This window comes from Seriola lalandi, unplaced genomic scaffold (genome assembly GCF_002814215.2).
Source record: "Seriola lalandi dorsalis isolate HSWRI2012SDOR001 ecotype SW California unplaced genomic scaffold, Sedor1 jcf7180002054795, whole genome shotgun sequence".
NCBI lineage: Eukaryota > Metazoa > Chordata > Actinopteri > Carangiformes > Carangidae > Seriola > Seriola lalandi.
In genome coordinates this window covers 4462335-4483402 of record NW_019525348.1, presented here as the reverse complement: position 1 = coordinate 4483402, position 21068 = coordinate 4462335, and the positions used below count along the sequence as shown (strand labels likewise).

At 39.3% G+C, this 21068-nt stretch overlaps 2 protein-coding genes across 4 annotated transcripts; one reads left to right on the top strand and one right to left on the bottom strand.

Moving 5' to 3' along the window:
- Nucleotides 1-772: 772 nt before the first annotated feature.
- On the top strand, nt 773-5355 carry tmem254 (transmembrane protein 254). The gene is made up of 4 exons (XM_023425737.2): nt 773-926; nt 3099-3202; nt 3960-4019; nt 4504-5355. The coding sequence occupies exons 1-4, from the start codon at nt 840-842 to the stop codon at nt 4622-4624; spliced, it is 372 nt and encodes a 123-aa protein (XP_023281505.1). The 5' UTR covers nt 773-839; the 3' UTR covers nt 4625-5355.
- Nucleotides 5356-6902: 1547 nt separating this feature from the next.
- LOC111669526 (uncharacterized) lies at nt 6903-18800 on the bottom strand. Of its 3 annotated transcripts, none has more exons than XM_023425866.2 (11): nt 17952-18800; nt 14967-15294; nt 13736-13852; nt 12839-13080; nt 11129-11294; nt 10098-10197; nt 9858-9933; nt 9451-9576; nt 8957-9124; nt 8790-8847; nt 6903-7546 (listed from the first exon to the last, which is right to left on the bottom strand). In XM_023425866.2, exons 1-11 carry the CDS (start codon nt 18659-18661, stop codon nt 7448-7450), a joined length of 2190 nt encoding a protein of 729 aa, XP_023281634.1. In that variant the 5' UTR covers nt 18662-18800; the 3' UTR covers nt 6903-7447. The 3 variants fall into 3 exon arrangements, with proteins under 3 accessions (XP_023281634.1, XP_023281635.1, XP_087035279.1); XM_023425867.2 differs by having other exon boundaries at nt 18546-18796; XM_087179153.1 differs by having other exon boundaries at nt 18446-18552.
- Nucleotides 18801-21068: the final 2268 nt, after the last annotated feature.

Sequence of the window (21068 nt, the reverse complement as noted above, 5' to 3'; positions counted from 1 at the left end):
ACATGAAAGTATTTGGGAAGAGTCAGAACACAACGAAGTAGAATTATAGTATTGGTTCTGTATGAATCAAAGTCTATATAACATTTAGCAGGTTTGCATAGGGGCAATAGGACAAAGTCTTAACAAACAGTGACTAAACTGATGTCTTCACACTAGTGTCCATGCTACATACCAATTCAGATTATCCTGTGTTTACAGTAGGAAAATTACGTATATTCAAAGGTTTGTGTATTCAGTGTCAGTATTTCCATCCTTAGTATGATATTTATGTACAAAAATGCCTCATACTAGAAACAGGTGAGTCTGTACTGTGGTGAGACAGCTCCAGGAATGTTTCAGAAAACCAAACAAAGATTTAAATTCACAGAGAAGCATTTTGGTTTCTCTTAAAGTTTGAAACTGGCAATGGGCTTCTAAAATCACCTTTAGTACAAATTATGTAACTTACTTAATTTCCTAATTAGCTTCATATCTCTTTCAGACCTTTATTTCTGTGATGTCCACATTCCTTTATTTTTTCATACACATCTTCTTTGAGAAAATCCCAGCAAAGAGCCACAAGAGGGCAGCACTGAAGCGAAATTATATTATAATACTGTATTTAACGTTTTAATTTTAATCATTTTAATTTCATATAAACCCATGAATAACAACAAGAAAACTTCACAGTGGTATTAACTGGTAAGTTACCGTCAAAGCATGCTTCATATTATATTTTTCTATTATACTTTTCCATTCATATAGAACCACACCGCCCCGCTGTCCCGTCAGTTTTTCTCTCACCGCTGTTACTACCCGGTCATATTTGCCAGCGACACCAGCGCAAAGCAGCAGTAGCAATGGCTAAAAGTGATGGATGCGATTACTTTAGAAGAACCAGCCTGTTTTGGATTGTCTCCGTGACACTCTCGGTTGGATATTTTACTGTAAGTTCATAAGTTATATCTGAAGTAAGATAGAGTAAAGACAGGACGAGTATTTGACATCATTTCTCTTTGTAAATGCCACCGTGTTGTGTTGCGTATAATGTCCTCCGGGTCGTGGCTTATTCTCATTAATATCATATATCGTGCCTTATGTGACTTCTGGAGACATTTATCTAAACGTATTTCTAAATTTCCAGTCAACTGTTGATATTTTGTAACACTGTCGGGAAAAGTATCCTCCGAGGTCACTGCCAAGTCACCGCCGCTGACAGCGAATCTTATCGGGATTCATTCAGTGATTTGTCAGCAGCTCAGGTCAAACAAACATTTGGACAAAGTCCACTGGACAAAGTTAACTGTCCACTGTAGTAGTTAGCTGACTGTAGCTAATATTTGCTCCAAACCGATCGATGTCTTATAAAAGAAAACAATAACTTGCCAAACTGTATTCAAAATGTGATACAGTTAGTTTAAATGTTACACGTTTGCATCACTGGTAAAATGTTCCTTCACAAATTACATTGCGGGGACTGTAGAGCTTACACAGGTAGTCAGCAGATACCGGGGGTTGGTTGTAGCTAATGTACTAGTACTAAGTCCATTAAATGAATGCCGAATTGACCAATAGACTAAAAATATTTGTAAAATGTCTTCACAGTTGACAAAAATGCGTTGCTGTGCTGGACAGAAAGGCGACAATGTAAAAACATGCAACATTTACAACGCAATTCAGTGTAATTCTCCATCTAAATGGTTACATATCGTTAAAAGGCTCGTGTAAACTTTAACCATCACTTGCCACGTGTACAGTAACGTAGACAGGCACCTTAGAGTATTCGGAAAATAACAAACAAATATACAATAAGGTTAATTGTTTATAAGTGATTTCATAATCAGTAATAAGTGAAGAAACACACAGTTTGGATTTTAGATGTGTGTTTGACAGTCTAACCATAAATGAACTGCAGTGTCTGGGCCCTTCCAACAATAGCCCTTTGTGCTTTCCATGTTCCATCCATAGTCCACATGGACACATACCTGACAGGTCACAGGTGGACAGAGGGGGACAACAGCAGCATAACACAATGCAACATTAAATCTTTAGGAGTTCACTGTGATGTGGTTTGTTGCATGTCTCCAGTATGTTTGATACTCATGTTTCTGTGTACAACAGCACCTAAAGTGTGCTTGATAAATTATTTAAGGCAGTCATTTAATTAGGCTAAAAGGAACCTGGCAAGTGTGTCTTAAAAAGAAACAGCTGTTGATGTCACTCTTTTGGGTATGATGCAATGAATTGAGGGAACAGAATACAAAAATAAATTAATGATTCAGATTCATTTTATAATGAAAATTTACCCACAAATATCATTGTATCATTTCAGATTCCTTCATCTGTAAGATAGTGTTGTTTTCATTAAGTCAACATGGTAAAATTACCAGATAAGATGTCATCAGGTGAACTTATTTGAAGTTTGGGGGAGGGTAACATAGAAGATATGGAGTAAGATTCAGAGTCTAAAAACAGGTCTGCTCATTCCATTCCCCATGACAAAACTTAAATATCAAACCACCAAAACTCAACATGATGCAGAACTGATCTTCCTCCAGAACTGTAACAAATGGAATTTATGTGGCATATCTCACAAGGCTGCTCTTTGCCGTACATATTGCTGTTACTGTTATGATCCAAACTGCTGCAAAGAAGCCATTCATAGAGCCATACCACAAACAGGAGACCTCATAAGGTATTCTACAGTTCATTATTGTAACTGGGGCTTTCCTAACTGAAGCAGTAACCAATTTCTCTAAGAGAAGACAGATGATAGTTCATGTCGATTAGCCCTGGAGTTTCAAGTATTGAAATTTAAATGCACCAGAACACCGGGGACCAAAGTCAGCTGTGTGCCACAAAATGCATGCCAGATTATTGTATAGTCGTTATCACCACAAAAAGTCTTGTGACTATTGAAACAGTCAGTTTAGGAATCACTGAACTTCTGAGTTGCGTGTTTCTGGGTAAAGAAGCTCTGAAAAGGTCATGTGTGAGAGTACTAAATAGGTTGTGCTTACAAAAAGACAGATTCTGTAATTTTTAAAGTTTTTTTCTCAAAATATACAGCATTATGTATAGTAGGGTTAATGCTGAAATAATGTGTCTGTGTTTTGCAGTGCACCGTGTTTGCGCCAGAAAAAATCCCATTTGAGTACCTTGGTCTTTTCGGCACCTTCTGCAAATACCTTGTGGATAATTATGCTGGCATTATGTACAAAGGGTAAGTGTTTAAGCTTCATTGTACCATTGTGGCTCCTGCTAGAATCAGAAATACTGTTGATAAGAGTAAATCCTGTGGACAAGCATAGTTAGAGTTTTTCTATTCAGAGTAGTTTGTTATGGAAGACACAAATTCAATCGTCCTCATAAGCTCTGAAAATATATATTGAGACATTCCTCATTAGAATCAAAACCAATCACTTCCCTAGATTTTCTAGAGCAGCATCAATGACAATAAAATTATGTGCAAGGTGATTTCACAGGGCTGAAATACACAGTTCAATCAACTAAAGCCTTAATGTTTTTCACTTTTAACAGATCGTTACCACCACTTCCACTCGGTGCTAATTTGTCATTTAAGTCACACTAACTCTTGCAGCACAACCAGGGTATTACGACAACAATCAAAGGATGATGGTTTGTTGTTGGTTAAGTCATGTGACATACAGGACAGCGCTTAAGCCTGAGTCTGTTATGAGAGGAGGGTTGAAGTGGAAGTCGTTGTTCAGTCTTTTGTGGTTGGATACATGTGAAGTGGTTGATCTTTTTTAGGTTGTCATATGACTCCTGTTAATTCGACACCCAGTGATGTCGTGGTAGCAGGGAAAACAAACTATGGTGTGAAGTTTCACTGTTCTCACACCGCACCACCATGTGAATTTCAAACTCGAGACTCTAATTATTTCTTTAGATAATGTGTAAATTATCATTGTTGAATAGAAAGTCTGTGGAGTTGAACACATCTCTGTCTGTTATAGGTGGTGGGCAGCCTTTGCTATTCATGTCTTTGAGGCCACTGTTGCATTGAAGGTGTGCAGGTAAGAATGACAAAAACCTTATTGTCCACTAGAGGGTGGTGCACCCTAATCTTTTTATAAACCTGCTTCCCTCAAACCTCCATGGTGAAATTGGGCCTCATCAAAAATTTCATAGCCTGTTAAAACCTAAAAACTAATCTCAAACACACTATTTGCACCATGTGTCAGTATAATTAAACACCAAAGCTGGACAGCATAATTAGTTTGACAGAAGTAAATAAGTAATTCTTGATTGACATTTGTCCAATGAGTAAATATAAACCAAAACTTTAGAAACTCATCAGATAAGCATAATATTTCTTCATTCATCACTTATTGGCTCATTTCTTAGGAATCTATTTTTCAATGTTTTAGTGGCAAATTATTCTAAATTAAAGGTCATTAAAGGCCATGGATGTGAGGATTTGTTAGGATTTGGACACAATAAAACAGCTGCTACAGTAGCTTGACATTTGTTCTCTGCTTCTTCTCTACATCTCCGCAGTGACAAAGGTATCAACAACGTGGGCACTCGCTTCCTGTGGTTTTTCCAGACCTTTCTGTTTGGCTTTGCCTCCCTCGGCCTGCTCCTCAAGTACGACCCCAAGCGTCCCAAACAGCACTGACTCCAGCAGCAGAGGCCGATAGAACAACACTGCATAAGCTGAGCTTCAAAAATCAATTGTTTCTTTGTGCCTCTTCTTCCTCCACTGTCTTTCTCTGATGAAATCCTGGTGAGAGGGCAACGAATGGTGGTAGACCCCTGAGCCTTTTTCTTTTATAGTGTTTCTTTTAACACAAAAGTATTGAAGTGGAGACATTACTTTGATAGAGACACTACAAACATTTCTTACTTGGGTTATACTATTTTCTATGATAATATGATAGACTGAAACCTTTTTTCATTCCATAGATTTTCTATACACAATGCTGGAAGAGGGCTGTAGTATATTGCAGATAATATTCTAATGTTTTATTGAAAATGGTATGAACTGGAGTTATTTAATCCTCAGAGATGTCCTGATGAATCTGCCCTGAGCTGAAAATTGGTGCATTCCAAAGCGAATCTTTTATGCAATTTTTTTGTATCATGATGTTTACATTCAGCCTGGATGGTGGCAGTAGGGATATTTTCTCAGCTGCTGTGATGAACATAATGTCAGACAGGTTGGCTGCAGATGGTACACTGCCACCAGCCTCGGAAGTCTCCAGGATAAAAATAAACAGAGCTGCTGTATTCATGTTTTAAATCCGCATTTGCCTTTATTATACTGAAGTGCTTTTGAGGTTTTTTTAACCACAGACTGGAAGTTCTTAATATTAACACCGCAAAATAAAATGTCAATGACAAACTGCATGACGTGTGCTTTGCTGAATAATTTTTGTTCTTCTAAAAATGCTTAAAATACTTCCCTATATTCACTCAAAACAAAATAAGGTTATCTGGAGTCTACACCAATTCTAACAGCAGTGCTAGCAAAATGCTAACATCAGCATGTAAAACGTGCTTACAATGACAAAGCTAAAATGCTTATGTTAAGAATGTATGTTTACCATGTTCACCATCTTAGTTTAGCATGGCAGCTTGTTAAAAGTTTCTAATTAGCACTAAAGTAGAGCTGAGGTTTTTGGTTTCATCTCCAGGGCACCATAGAAGAAGTGTCAATCCAGCCAATAGCTGTTGAGCTATTTCAGTCTGGACAGAAGTGGTGGGTGCATGTCATCTTGATGTCATGTAATAATTTGAGCCATCCTAGATTGCTGCAGGGATGATATATTTTGTAGACCAACCCGGAAGTTAGCATCACCCTGGCTTTTGGAATACTGCAGAAAATAAGTTCTGTGACTAACAAAAGTTTATGATACATACACGTTTGGTTTAGCAAGACAATCTTCACAAACGAACTGCATTTTTATGATTGTTGAAGCCTAAGTACAATCGCCAGAATTAAAAAGCTAATGTTAGGCTAAAAACGAACTACACCACGGTCACATGACTTCAACGTCACCACCGATAAACTTTCAATTTACAAATTTGAACGATTTAGCCATCACCTTCTCTACAAAAGCTTTCCCTCTTACAAAGTTATCAATAGTTTGCAAAGCGCGAGTATAAACACAACGAGGCTGTCAAAGCGGACTGGTGAGTGGATCATACCTTTATGGGGACTTTATAATATATCCATGTTACCATGGAGTACACCGACTTTCGTCTTGGGCGTGATGACGTCTTACATCCCGACAACCTCTGTAGTCTGATTTAGCCATTTGTTAGCAACTGGCCTTTTTAAGAGATGTAAAAACTTAAATAAATCACGCCTGGGGCATTTACTGATATATTTTATGCTGTAGAAAAAAAACGTGAAAATGTCTTGAGCTTGTGTTAACCACAGATCTAATCTAATCAAACCCCCATGAAAACAACCCATAGACTTCGAGATGAAAGAACCGGAAGTGATTAAATGCTAACTAATTTCCGGGTTTTAGGACTCATTCCTGCTGTATTCTGTTTGTATAAACTATTTCTTAGTCTAGCTGATACTGATTCAATCAATTAATCTATAACCTATAAAGATGTGATATTACTTTAACATGGTCTTATAATTCAGTTTTGGATGTAGTTTCAATCACACACCTCCAGCGTTACTGTGTTACACAGGTAAACAGTATGACGTCGTCTGAACGAGGCTGATGCAGTAACGTGGGGTCACGATGTCCTCTGCTTATAAACTTAAGAGCATTAGCCCGTCTTAAACAGCCCAGTCTCCACTACAGCTGTCTCCAGCCGTTAATCAGGAATGGCTAGTAAGTAGCAACGCACTTTCACATCCTGTATCACTTTTACTCACTTAAGATTCTCTGTAGTATAATGTAAACAAGTCACCAAAGAATCAGGGTGGGTCATAGAGTTTGTCCAGTTTTATTTATTATTAACACATGTACTTGGACTGACACTACCACCTCAAGACAGTATAAATACAGAAATATATACAACAATTTTAAAAACAATATGGATGGAAAAATATATCTTTTGTGTTGTTGTTTCATGGAGTTTTATAGTGTGTACTTACTTAGAATGAGACCACTACAGGACTGGGCCTGCGTCTTCGGTGTATGATGCATGCTCTGTGATTAATGGTGATCAATAAGATCTATATTCATCTTCTGAATGCAGCCTAACCACTTTATTCTAATTAAAGGGTGCCATGATTGAAGAAAAACAGCAGCATAATTAATAGGAATAATATGAGTAATATTTGCTCTATAATCTCAAGGCTTTTTGTATTAGGTTTGCTGAACAGTCATTTTCTTAATGAGTTTTATGTAACACAGTTCATTAATGATAGTAGTGTATGTGTTTGCAAGTCATCTCACATTTTATGAGTATGGTCAATTGCTTTTTTTTTTCCCTATCGTAAATATAGTTTGTGTTTATGATGATGGTGGGATCACCGGTCCAGCCAGAATATAGAAGGGTAGCGGTCACTCAGCGTCTTGCGCAGCTGAGCGCTCTGTGACTTATCCCTGGTTTCAACCACACACTCCACCTGTTAACATACACACACACACACACACACACACACACACACACACACACACACACACACTAGAATTAGTGCAGTAAGTGTGTTGCCAGTTGATTACACAGCAGTTTTCACATTTGACACAGCTAGTGAATTAACTACAGAGTCAATTTGTCAGTGTAGATTGCAGAGGTAATAATACAGAGCAGGAGATAATGAGACAATTCTATTTGTTTCCAGTGCAATTTAACAGTTTCATTAAGTTTTTAAACAAGATAGAACAAAGCCATTCTAGTATGAAGAGAAAACAACAAGTTTCTTTGAATTGGAAATCATCCGTCAGTCGGTTTGTTTCAAGGAAAATAAGATTTTTAAGCAAAATTAACTTTTAAAATTTTGTAGTCATACATCACATTAACAGGAGAATGGTAAATGCTAAAATGTAGCTTTACAGTAGCACAAGTAGAGAAACTCATAGCGAACATTAACCAATTGGTCATACCAGACCAAGTGAGGCTGTACAGAGTGAATAGAATTGAGCAATGGTGTTTACATAGTTTTGCTTTAAAACCTCATACTAGGCAAAAACAAAACTGAATATATTACACTTTTATTAATGGTTAATAAATCATGTATTAATTACGTTTACATTTTTTTATTTGGTAATAATGCAGTTATGAATATTGGTAATCCATCAGTAAATATTCATTCGGTTCACCATGTTCTAGCAGACCATTATGTGTGCAGTTGTTAATGTCAATTCATTAGTAAAGGCTTTAAAACCATCAAATATACAGTTGTAAGTTGTTATTAAATGGATTTTGGTCCATGTCATCTGCAGCTTTTTTCCAGATCCAGAGATTTTACACAATCTTAACTCAGAGATAATTCTTTTCAATAAGTTGTAATTGATCTATGAAGTATTAGTAAATAACTTAAAATTATTAACCAAACTGTTAGCTACAACTTCATGAATATAATAATAATAATAATAATAATAATAATAATAATAATAATAATAATAATAATAATAATAATAGAAAGTGGTAGAATTTTTCTTGCAATGTAAGCCAGGTTTCTTCTGGATACAAAAAACAGCATAAATAAGACTTTATTTTGTTTTATTTATATTTTTGGCCCTCTAAGTAACGCCAACTCACTTCCAACTCCAAGCCAAGAGTTACAAGGCCCTGAAGAGGAAGTAGATGAGCGGATTGAGGAGGAGGAGGAAGAAGAGTGAGGTGAAGAGGAGAGATTAGTCGCCTACCTTTGCCTTGAAGAGGTCTGACTTGTCACCGTGTCTCCGATGGCAGACGTCCAACAACCTGGGAGGAAAAAGACAGAGTGAAAGCAAAGACATTAAACATAAAACAGATTTGAGCAGCGTGAAGCAACAGAACAAAGCATCTCTAAATGGATGGGTGTTGACTCTACCTGACATCCTCTCTGGACAGGACGTCCAGCAGCTTGGCCATGTCTCCCGGCCATTCTCCCAGCTGCACAGAGAACTTACTGACCCGGTCGTCCAGCACCAGGGCTCGGTCAACACACTGCCTCACCAGCTCCAGCTCCATGTTAGCGCTGCTCACCACTACAGCGACCCTGCAGCAGAAACACAGAGGGAGTCTTGTTTTATCTGTAGCCAAACGGATTAGCACCACTGACATCGCTTCAATGCCAAAATGTAAGCTTTTCAGGCCTTCAGAAACATTTCTAGATCTAAATTTAAAATTGTATTAAGGGTCTTTACATTGTTTAAAAAACTATGCCTCATATACAAAAGATGTTGGTTCTTCTGTAAACATGAGACGAGAGCTTAGCTAATGTCGGTCTCTGTCCCTCACCTCTGATGTCTGTAAACGGACATGGGTGATGTGAAGTTTCATATGAGGTTCAGAGGAGCCTTAATATTAAAAAGTCGGACTCACCTTTTGCCTCTCAGTTCTGGCAGTTGTCCGGCCAGGATGGCAGCCAGTCCCATGGCTCCCTCTGTATCCACAGTGGAGCGTTCAAACTCCTGAAACCGCAGCATCGCCACCAGAGAGTCCTCCTCACTGTGAGCATGCAGAGAAATGGAAAAAGAAAGTCTGATGTTAAGTTTTAATTCGTTTTTTTTAAAATTACATCTGATATGAGATGATTTCAGTCCAAAGTAATCAAGTCTATTTCTGATATAAAATCCCCAAAATTCAGTAGTCAATACTTCAAAAGCCAAAATGTAAAGATGGATCAGAACAGTAAACCATAATCTTTAATTTAACACATATGCCATATTTTTTCACACAATGGATGTCGAGAAGCTCAGAAGTGTGAACGTGCTGTGATGAAGCCGTACCTGACAGTGATGACTTTATCTACTAATTTCTTTGACAGTTGGAAGGTGTTGACACCGAGCGAACGCTCCATAAGATCTGGGTGAGGCAGGAGATCAACATATGTTCAGTTACTGCAGGAGAGGACTTGAAAAGCCAGACGAGCTTCTAACAGGGAAGGTGCGCAGATTATGATGTGGTGTTTATTCAGTGTTAATTGATAGTACTACTATGTAGTATTGTTACCTTTGTGCTGATCTTACCTCCGTAAAGTTTCTTATTGGGGTTGCTGTGCATGTCTTTGACTGGACTGTCTGTTTTCAGAGATTGTAACAGCAGAGGGAAACCTTCTGGTTCAACTCCCTGTGGAAGGAAGTCATTCAGTTGGAATTGTTTTTTGGTTTGTTTTTTTTCACCATATTACTACTTGTATAAAGAAGACTATGAGTCCGACAGCCATGCTACCAGCTCTGTGCGGCTAATGTTTAGCAGGTAGAATGTTTACCACGTTCACCATCATTTAACCATATTAGCATGTTAGCAGCTTTGCTAATTTTTCCTAAACAGCTGAGGCTGATGGGAATATCATAAGTTAACATCATAAACCAAAACATCGGAAAAATACTGACTGAAACTGCATCTGTGGAGCTGCTAGCTTGGCTATAAATATTCATAAACAATTCATGATCTTAAGACATATATAGTGCAGACATGAAGAATACTCAGTCTACATACCTGCAGCATCCTTCCCACTGTAATTACACGTGCTACATGTTTAATATTAACATTAATAAATGTGAGACATTCATATGATTACTACAATGAACACAGGACAATCTATGGGAAGATTGGTAGCCTTAGTCAGGCTCATAATGCTCACTACTGGATCAAGCTTGGCAGTAAACTTGATCCATTGCTTGACTGTACACAGAGATATTTCTGTGTGACTGCAGTAGAGGGCAGTTCTGTTCCTCCACTGTAAATAGAGCTAACAGCTGTGGGCAGAGAGTGGAACAAGGCGAAATACTTCAAATACATTTATCTTGTTAAGGAAATCCAAGCAGAATGAAAAACACACTTGGATCACCATCAGAGAGATGTAGGTGGCAAGTAGCAATTTTTTTGTTTGAAATAAGAAGTGAGGGTGTACAAGAAATGTGACCTCGTTTTAAGACACAGCACTAACAATACTGGTGTCAGACAGAGGCTACAAATCTGCTCATCTTATACATGACAGGCATTGTAGTTAAGTTACCATTAATCCCAAAAGTTAAACATCTCTGCATCAACCTACTATGACAAGAGTCTGTGAGTTGAGGTGTTTGATGGCTGCGGCGGTGCCAGCCAGTAGACCATACTGTCCAGCTGCAGGAACAACCACTGCATCCAGTTTGGGCACTTGTTCATAGATTTCCATGCCCACAGTGCCCAGTCCGGCCAGGTACGCTGCGCTTTCATCTCTGGGCATCGGAAAAAAGGAAAAAGAAAGGAAGAACTGATGAGGTGAAGGGCTGCAGAGCAACCTGATGTTAAGCAACCTAAAGGTTTCATGAGTTTTCTGTCTTTATACCAAGTCTCATCCTTGTTTCTCTACACTGTGAACAGACACCAGACATGTTTCAACAGATGAGAGAAGTAATTCACTCCTCTTTGTTTTCAAATAATGGGAAATTGTGTTAGAAAAGTGATTTCAGGTCCTTCCCAGCTTCCATTACAGTACTCAAAAGTAACCTTAGTGTTACATAACCAGTGAAGTTCAGTGTGTGCTATAGCTGCATTTGCATGAAATGGCTCTTAAGTGTTAGTTCTCTCTATTCACTATTTAAATCATCTACTTTCAGTAGAAAAATGGAAAAGGATTTAAAGTGAAATTATGTAACTTTTGAAAGAACAGTTTGAAAAGTTACACTTTTTTTTTTTTTTTACAAATGAAAAGATGTATTCATAAGACTTAAATGCTTTGCTGCTTAATTCAATATATTCAAGGGTTTTGCTCCCATAAACTACTGGTCTGGAATGACCAGTAGTTTATGGCTAATGTTACCAAACCTGTAGGCAGCTGTGTCACTGACACTACTGAGTTATGAGTTTTCTCTTATTGTACCACTGTTAAGGTGGATTTAAGCTTCATATAAAGGGGTTGCTGCATTAAAGGGTGGCACTGTTCCCACTGTGTTAAGGTGTTATGCTGAATCTGCTCCGGAGCTACACAGTAAAGTGGAATTATGCTTCTCCAAGCTGCATGTAGGCAGCCTGGAGAAGGTCCATTTGTGTGGCTGTTTCTCCTGTACATGTATTATGTTTATCTTTCAAACCTGCCTCCAAATAACTTGCTTGAGGCATACTTCAACAGAACACGTAGTTGAGTTTTGGGAAATGTGCGTATCAGCTCCTCTCTGAGACTCTGGGACTTTAGGAAATTTTTACCATAAACTATAAACACCTAAAAGTCCCTAAAGAGTTCACAGTGTATAGTGGTGGGATCCTCCCGCTGTGAGAGAATAAACCTGTTTCATGACAGAAGTTTTGACCTGTCTGACACTGACTGGTGCATACTGTGATTTGTTAAAGCTGAGCTTTTTCTGCCCAGACGAATCTAAATGTCTGCCGTGAAAGACATTGATTTGACATTTTTCAAATCACTTACTTCAAATTATGCCTGTATGATGCAGGTGAAAAGCAGATTATAGAAGATATAGTGAATTTAAACATACTGTATTTTTTCCAGAGTGCGTCTTTATCATTCTGATTATTCTGATGCTCAGTCATGCAATTTACTATGCTAACATGCAGACTACAGTAAAAGAACTTTTCTTCTACGATAGATTCAGCAAATAAGCAGATATTTTATGATTTGAAAAATGACTCTCCCAGGAAACCGTCAAAGTGATTTTTAAACCTATATCAGTGTTGCTGGTAGTGCAGTGGCTTGCAGCATGTTCAGCACATGCATATTCTCAACTCTGCTACATTAAATTTCAAGGTCAATGTTAGTGGGACTGACTCTTCCACATAGAGGTATCCATTCTCTTTGGCAAGATGGCGGGCGTGGTTCTGGGAATCGTGGCCGGTGCTGCCGTAGGAGATGACCATGGCGCCATAGTCTCTGTAGATCCTGAGGCGAGGTGAGGAGACGCACGACGGCATGATGACGAACATCGGGATCTTCAGCTCCACTGCGTGGTGAGCCACAGCCATGGAGAAGTTACAGTCAGTGGCCACAATCACACCCTTCCTCTGCTGCTCCTGGAGGGACATGAACACATGCTTGATAAATATCTTTTATTGACTGCTGAGAGGTGCACAGTACATTTCCAATGCAAGTTACACCACAATATGATGCAATGAGCCAGGATGAAGTGCTCACTTCTGGCCTTAAATGAGCGACATGTGTTTCAACATAACAACCCCATCAATAACTAATTATCATAAATAATCAACTAAATAAATCATCAACTAACAACAACATACCTAAATAATGTATTATGATGATATTATGCCTTTGTCTTTAGCCACTATTGTCAGTGGTAGTGTTTCTCAAAATTCCTGATGCTTCCTGTCATAAAGAGGATCTTTACATGGCTTTACTGAAGATGAACAAGTTGTAGGTAATTTTTCTGTCAGTCATCCATCCATCACCAATGACTTTAAAAACAAAACATTTGCTGGTTTGCCTGAAATTCATTTTTTGCTGTCTGAGAGAAATCAGACTTACTCATAGAAATATATCACACATGCACATGGACACATTCCCAAGACACTGTCTTCACTGACACTGACACTACTCTCACCACAGGTCAGCAGTGGTCAGTTAACACGTGTGTCTGCAGGCAGAGCAGATCACACTAGCTGTGACCTGACACACGTCTCTCTCTCTCTCTCTCTCTCTCTCATGTTTTACCTGTGTGAGGGAGGTGAGCAGGTAGAGGACTCCCCTCTCCTTCACAGAGCCTGTGTAGTGCAGGTGCTCCTTCTTCAGGTAGATCTCCATCCCATACTGTTTGGACAGTCTGGAGTACTGCACACACAAGGAAACAGCATTTTAAGAGCAGCTTAATCTAATGAGTGAATTGAACTGCACCGTAGGCAAAGCTATTAATTCAGTTCATCTACCGTGTTAATTTAGTTTGTTCACCAATCTGCATTTTCTGTAATTAATGCTGTTGAGAGTAAACTAAAATATAAACTGATGTAATTTGAAGAAACCTGAATGATCACAGCAGGAGAACTGTGCTACTTACTGCAGCAAATCCAATAAATGAAAGAAAATGTCTAAAAGTAAAGCAAACATGCAAACTGACAACTTCTGGTTTTTTAAATAGAAATATACAAAAGTATGATCATGAATGGATTTCAGCATGAATGAATGTGTGCGAAATTACAGCTACAGACAAAGAAGTATGCATAGGTTTGATACAAATTATGATATATATATATATATATATATATATATATATAGAATTTACATAATAATATGAACAAATAATGAATATATGTTATACACTTGAAATATAAATAAATAGATATTTGAAGAAATCTTTTACTTTCATTAAAGTGGTTGCCATATACTTGGTTAACTGAGTATATATTTTTAATGTATAATTATGATATAATAATATATAATTGTTCAGTGAACGGCCCGGACTATATATTTTTTCTAATGACCATTTGTCCATTCCATCTCTTCTTTAAGTTTGAGATACTGAGACATTATATTTTTGGGACATACTCTAGGTGTAAAGTTCTAGTGCTGTGATTTGTTGTTATGGAAAAAAAGTATATGGAAATGAATGCTGAGGTCTTATATTTTCTTTAATTCAAACCTTTTGACTTAGTAATTAAGTAACACCAACAGTTGGTGTGTGTATTGTATCTTGCATTTGTGTTAAACTTGCCTTGAAAAAGACAATTTCTATTCTATTGAATCTGTGATGCAATAGAATAGAAATTGTCTATGACCAGCACCTAACTGTTGGTGTGAATTCACCAGATCACTGATGCTGGTTCTTTAACTTAATTCACATAAAAGTGTTTCCAATAACAAGTTTGCTCTCCTAACAGAGGTCAGAGGTCACCCTCCTCTTTCATTTGCACCACATCACTTTACATGGTGAGGTCATATGCCAGTTTACCGTGCAGGGTGTCTTCTGTATTCCTGACTGGATCCTGAAGGCTGCTGCGCTGATGTCTTCAAAGCGGAGGTACTGGGCAGGAGGTCTGGGGACAATCCTGAACTCGCTGACCCTTCTCGTTTTGGGGGGGTCCATGAGCATGATCTCTGGACCCCCCACCACCTTGGTGTCATAGACCTTTACATCTCCATTGAGAAGTTCCTCCTCACCAAAGTCCTTCAGCCGCTCTGGTTCAATGAGGGTGGGTCTGCGGCCCACAGTGCCATTACTGATGGGGCAGCATTTGTAAGAGGCTCCAGGTTGACTGGGGCCCAGATGCAACTCCTCTCTGAGTCATAAAGTGAGAGACATATGGTTTAATTCAAATCAGATATCCTGCATGTGAAAAACTGACCTGTACTTTCGCAAAATGAATAGATAGAAGTTAACTGAGTCATTTTCAATATAAAACATTTTTACATAGTAGACACCATGAATCCTGTGAAACAATCCTTCTCACAGTGAGAGCTGGCATGACACAACTATTTTTGTGTGTTTTAACTTGTTTACTTCAAGTTACACCCAGTAAACTTTGTATTAATGGAAAACATTTTTCAAAGCACACTGAAACGTTTTTCCTTTCATTTCACTGCAGGATTAAAATCAACTTGCAGATGCGTGATACTTTCCTTATATCAGTAATTCACTACGAATAAACATCATGTGCAGTTTCATTTTCCTTAAATTTATGTTTTTGCTGCAAGCAAATGCAATAATATGAGAAAGCATGAAGACTCTACAGCTGTGTGTAGATGGGCAGCCAGGAAGCCCCAGCACTGATATCCATCTCACAAATCAAGCTGATAAAAACTTGATTGACAATTGACAAAAATGGATGCTGTGAATTTGATAGCTTCTTGAGTTGTTCTCGGGTTATGAAGTTGGAATTTCCCAAAAGCACATGAATGCAGACAGCTTTTCAAATCAGTTATTGTCTTCAACTGCATATTTTATATAGCAAACTAAAGAAATGAGGTGATATGTGTGCTATGATTTACAGCTTAATAGATGGAATGGAAACCAGTGGCTGCTGAAAGTTAATAATAACATATAACAATAATAAAAACTACACAGCATGATTCAGTAGAAATGACATGAACCAGAATATATTGTTGTCTTTCTGCAGCCTCTGGCAATTAAACTCCCTCCAAGCTTTTCATGAAAACCAAGCGTTATCAATTTGCAAACCCAATCCACAAACATCGCGTCTTTCAGTCTGTTTTAATTCACCAAATTTAAATTATACACTGAAACTGCATTTCAGACATCACTACTAAAGCCACCAGTCTCATTAACGTGTGGCTTTCTAACGTGAATTTAACAGTTTTTAAAAAAAATCTAGATCTACTTCCCAAACTCAGTGATATTAAATCAAACTGACCTCAACCCTGCTATGAAGGTACATGAACATGCCCACACACACACACACACCCAATCCTTCACACAAGATGAATTGATTCACCTTTCATGTCAACCCAGCTTCCTCTCACTGTAACAGATTATATCTGTAAATCAAGTTATGATTCATTGGGTCATTCAGCTCCTCTTTTCAGGAGACACGCAAGCGATTAAAGTGGCAATTTAGGCCCAAAGGCAGAACAGTTTGATTTATAACAGGTCAGTAAATGTGCATTGTATATAATGGAATAGTGTAATTTATTTAAATAGTAAAATTTCTATTAACTCTACTTTCATTTTTCTAATGACATTGCTCAAAACTGTAAACTACTTGTTTTTGGTTGTTTCCCCAAATACATAGCTAATCAGGAGCTCCTCTACGCAGTAGAAATATTATAATAGGATTACACCTATTGGAGATTAACCCTGTGACTTAGCCACTAAAGCAGATCACAAATGGTTAACAGCTAAGTTTGAAACTTTGAATAAGGTTGTGCAGTGGAGCTAGGACAGCTGATTCACTTCCACAGTATAAGCAAAAAAGTTGTGGCTGCCAGAAAGGATACAGATTTGCTGCATCATGATAATCCAGACAGAGCTGAGTAACTTCTTAACTAAGAAGAGTAAAATAAAAACAATCCAGTGATGAAAGTGGTTTCGTAAGCTTATAGTGCTAGATTGACATCAGAAGGCCACCAGGTGGAGCAGCTTTCCCAAACAATGTCTGAATATTTGGCAGTGCTGCCAGCTCTCTGCAGAGAACATCCCAGACTATTTATATCTCAATGATCTGCCATAAACAATACTTTGACCTTTCACCTAATTCGCTGGGTCCATTACTGCCCTCTGCCCCACTTATCAGTCACTTTCAGTGCATACAGAGTGAAAAATCCCAAGGCTGCACCTATGATTAGGGTGCTTTGGTTCAAAAGCAGAGTTCAAAAACATCATCAAAGGAGGGGAAAAGAGCACCACGACAGTCAGTATAAAGCCTCAAAAAGCTCCCTCAAAAGAGGAGATGAAGGGCTGAGACGGTACAAATAGGTTCTTTTAATTTAAAATGGTTCAAAAAACGACAAGTAAGGACAAAATAGAAAGCAAGGAAGACATCTCAGCCCACCAGGCTTTCATCACTGCACTATCCCAGCTTCTTAATGTCCTTTTAAAGACAAAATGCCCTAACCTGCTTCCATTTCAGACTAGAACATTTTGGGAGAGAAAATGTCTCTTAGCACTATGTGACCCCGATCGTTGATGTTGCATTATTGTAACTACAATTCTGCATCTTTCTGTAATTAAGGCCAGAGTTCGACAACTGTCTGGTATTCTTTATCTAGTAGTGAGAGTTTGGATACCACGACCAAACAACCCTGAAAATCGATTTTCTTTCATTTGTCTTTTGTGATCGAAGAAGTCTGTCCAAAATAGTTTTGATGCATTATATACATCCACAATCATGCTTCAAGACAAACACAGAAAAATGACTTGTAACTCCTGTTTGACCCTAGATGTGATGTGACATAGCATTGACACTGCGGCACCAATTACCTCTTCAATCCAGTGGTAACTTTTGGTTTCTCTGGGTCTTTCTCTAAATCTGTCACAATTGGGAGGAGAACAAAGTAGAGGACCAAGCGAAGGAGCAAGTCTACCAGGGCTTGGAAAGTAGGGAGTCGGTCTCCTCTACAAGAGGTCGGAGCCAAGGAAAAGGAGGAAGAAGATGGGGGGATGGAAGAGGAGGAGGCCATTCCTGTTGGGGATATAGACGGAGCAAGAGAGGTTTGGGGAAAAACCATCTGAGGAGAAGGACGATTGTCAGGATGAAGTTTGTGGACCCTAGATTTGGGGACCACAGCAGCCAAACATGTATTTGGAGGACCAGTGGTTGCCTTTGTCGATTTACTTTCATGATTAAGGTGAGGAGGAAGTGTCAGAGGAAGAGACTGAAGGTTTGAGGGTGTCTTTGTTAGGGAAGGAGGATGTGGAGGAGGAATCAAGGTAACTGCAGACAGAGGCTGTGATGCTGTGGAAGTCGAACCTACCTCCGAACTCCGGGAAGAGATTAAATCTGTCACTACAGGATTGATCTGGGTAGGGGGAAGGTCTGGGGGATCCAGGAGGCTACATGTTGTAATTTCCCACCTCTGCCAGAAGGGGTCATTCTCCTCGCTGTCTTTTAGTGCAAGCCTAGGTGAGTACAAACGCTCAAGTCGTTCGCTCAAGTAGCTCGAGTAGAATAACTGGGCAGCAAAGTTCATCCTGGTTGAAGCTCTGTCCTCCTACAGTCCAAAGAGTCTCTGTCTCTGAATCCCTCTCCTGCTCCAGCTGGTGTGGTGTGTCCGAGGGATAACAGGACACTGACTGGTGTTGCTCCCACGGTATAACGTCCCCTGACCTGGCTCCCTCCCTCTTTCCCTGCCCATGGGCTATTTAAGAAGGGATTACTCAGGGACACATGCACTGTGGCTCTGGAGCGTCTCTCCAGTGGCCTGGCCCCTCCCAGGGCTCTATTCCTGGGCCCAGACTGGGATTACTTCCCCTTTCTGTGACGTAGTGCTAATTAGACGGTCTAAGGAGATAGATGCAGACTTAGGGTTTATCTAGGGAGCAGTGATCTGGAGGCTCAACCACATACAGGATACGACTATGGATGGAGGATCAGAAATGAAGGGTTGTGGGGTGAGGGGAGCCAAAAGGGTAGAGGAGCATGTCCAGATCTGATTTCTGTGCCACTGAAATCACAACATATTTTTTATCTTTATTTTCAATATCTGGAGTCAAGATGCATTGTACTTTACCTCAAGCTGCTCTCTGTGAGATACAGACAGGTGACAAATTAAAGGTTAAACCTGAATAAATGAGTGGATAAAAATAACAAATGCAGATGCTTCCACACAGGTGCACTGCAAGGTACAGTTAAGCGATTAACATCCAGGCATGCTCTGTGGCATGTAAAAAAAATGTTGAGCAGGTCCACTTGACTCAGATTTTGTGTCAAGATGGTGATAGGAAAAGATGTAAGTGACTTTGAAAGAGGGTTTAAAGATGGGGCACAGATGGCAGCAGCTTCAGTCTCAAAGACTGCTCAATTGGTTAGGGCAACAATAGGAACAGTGACTAAGGCAAAATCTGCATTTAGATCTATGGGAAATACATCAGTAAATAGGGTCGTGCATCAGTGCGATATGCAAGGAAAAACAGAAGAGCACTGTTTCCCAGGTGACTGCGAAAGTCAATGCAGGATGTGATCAGTTGTGTCAACAACAACAGTCTGTCGACAATTACTTAATGATGAATATTACAGTAGCGTTTCAGTGCATAAACCCCTCACTACAAAGATGAAAGCAGATTTGAGAGTTCAGGCACTGGTCTACAGCAATGTGGTGAAAAAGTGATATGGTCATATGAGTCATCCTTCGCCATACTCTCCACAAGTGGGCGAGTTAATGTGTGGTAAATGGCAAGAAGCAGTAGAGGCCTGAATGCTTCACCCCTGCAGTGAGGGGATCCAGCGGCTCTGTTATACTGTGGAGGGGCACTTTGCTGGCATGGTTTGGGTCCATGTGTCATCTTAGAGGGAAGGGTCACTGCAGATCAATACAAAGTTGTTCTGAGTGATCACCTTTATCCTATTTTAAAAGATTTCTAACCAGATGGAAGCGGTTTCCTCCAGGATGACAGTACCCCCATCCACAGGGCACAAGGGGGTCACTGAATGGTTTGATGAGTATGAAAATGATGGGAATCATATGCCATGGCCTTTGCAGTCACCCAGTTACAGGAGACTTTGGACCAACGTGTCAGACAGCGCTCGCCACCATCATCATCAAAACGCCAAATGAGGGAATATCTTTAGGACAGATGGCACTCATCCCTCCAATAGAGTCCAGAGACATGGAGAATCACTGTCAAGGTGCTTTGAAGCTGTTCTGGTGGCACCTGGTGGCTCAACACCTTAATAAGACACTTATCGCTGGTTTTTCCTTCAGTTTGTCACACGTCTGTACACAGACGACAGTAGCAGATGATTTCATGCTCATCTTTCGGATGTCAGTGTCTGCATCTGTAAGAAACTGAAGTAGAGTACTGCTGTAGAAGAGCAAGTCTTCTCTAGATAAATTTTAACGACACAAACAAACTGTACATGTAGTGTTCCTGAAGAGAGAGACAAGCTGCCAGCCAGACAGATAACCGAGACTCTACATTGACTGCTACCAGCAGCCGGCAAGCAGTCCAGATCTTATTCAGCTCTGATTGGATATCCAACCTGTCCCTCAAATCTGAGCTGAGGAGCGACAGTGATGGCAGCGTTCACTGGACAGGCTTCGTCAAGGTAATGAGTGTGCTCCAACTCATATCACTACATGAATGTGCACCTATAATCAGAGATAATCCCTTTAGCAGACTCACACAGTATTTGCAGGTAAATCTGAGTGTAGTGAATGGAGTGTAAGATAGTCGGAGTTGCACAGTGCAGGTAGTGTCAAGTAAAGGGTCAATCACAACGAAAGAAACTAATGTTCAAAGGTTTTCTTGTCTACCATTCCTATAGCTTAAATATGAGTTTGGTCCTAAAGTGAAATTATCCCATGCTTGTTTGACCTACTGTTTGTTTTATTGCTAAAATAACACAATACTCAGGGTAGCAGACAGAAACTGAATTCC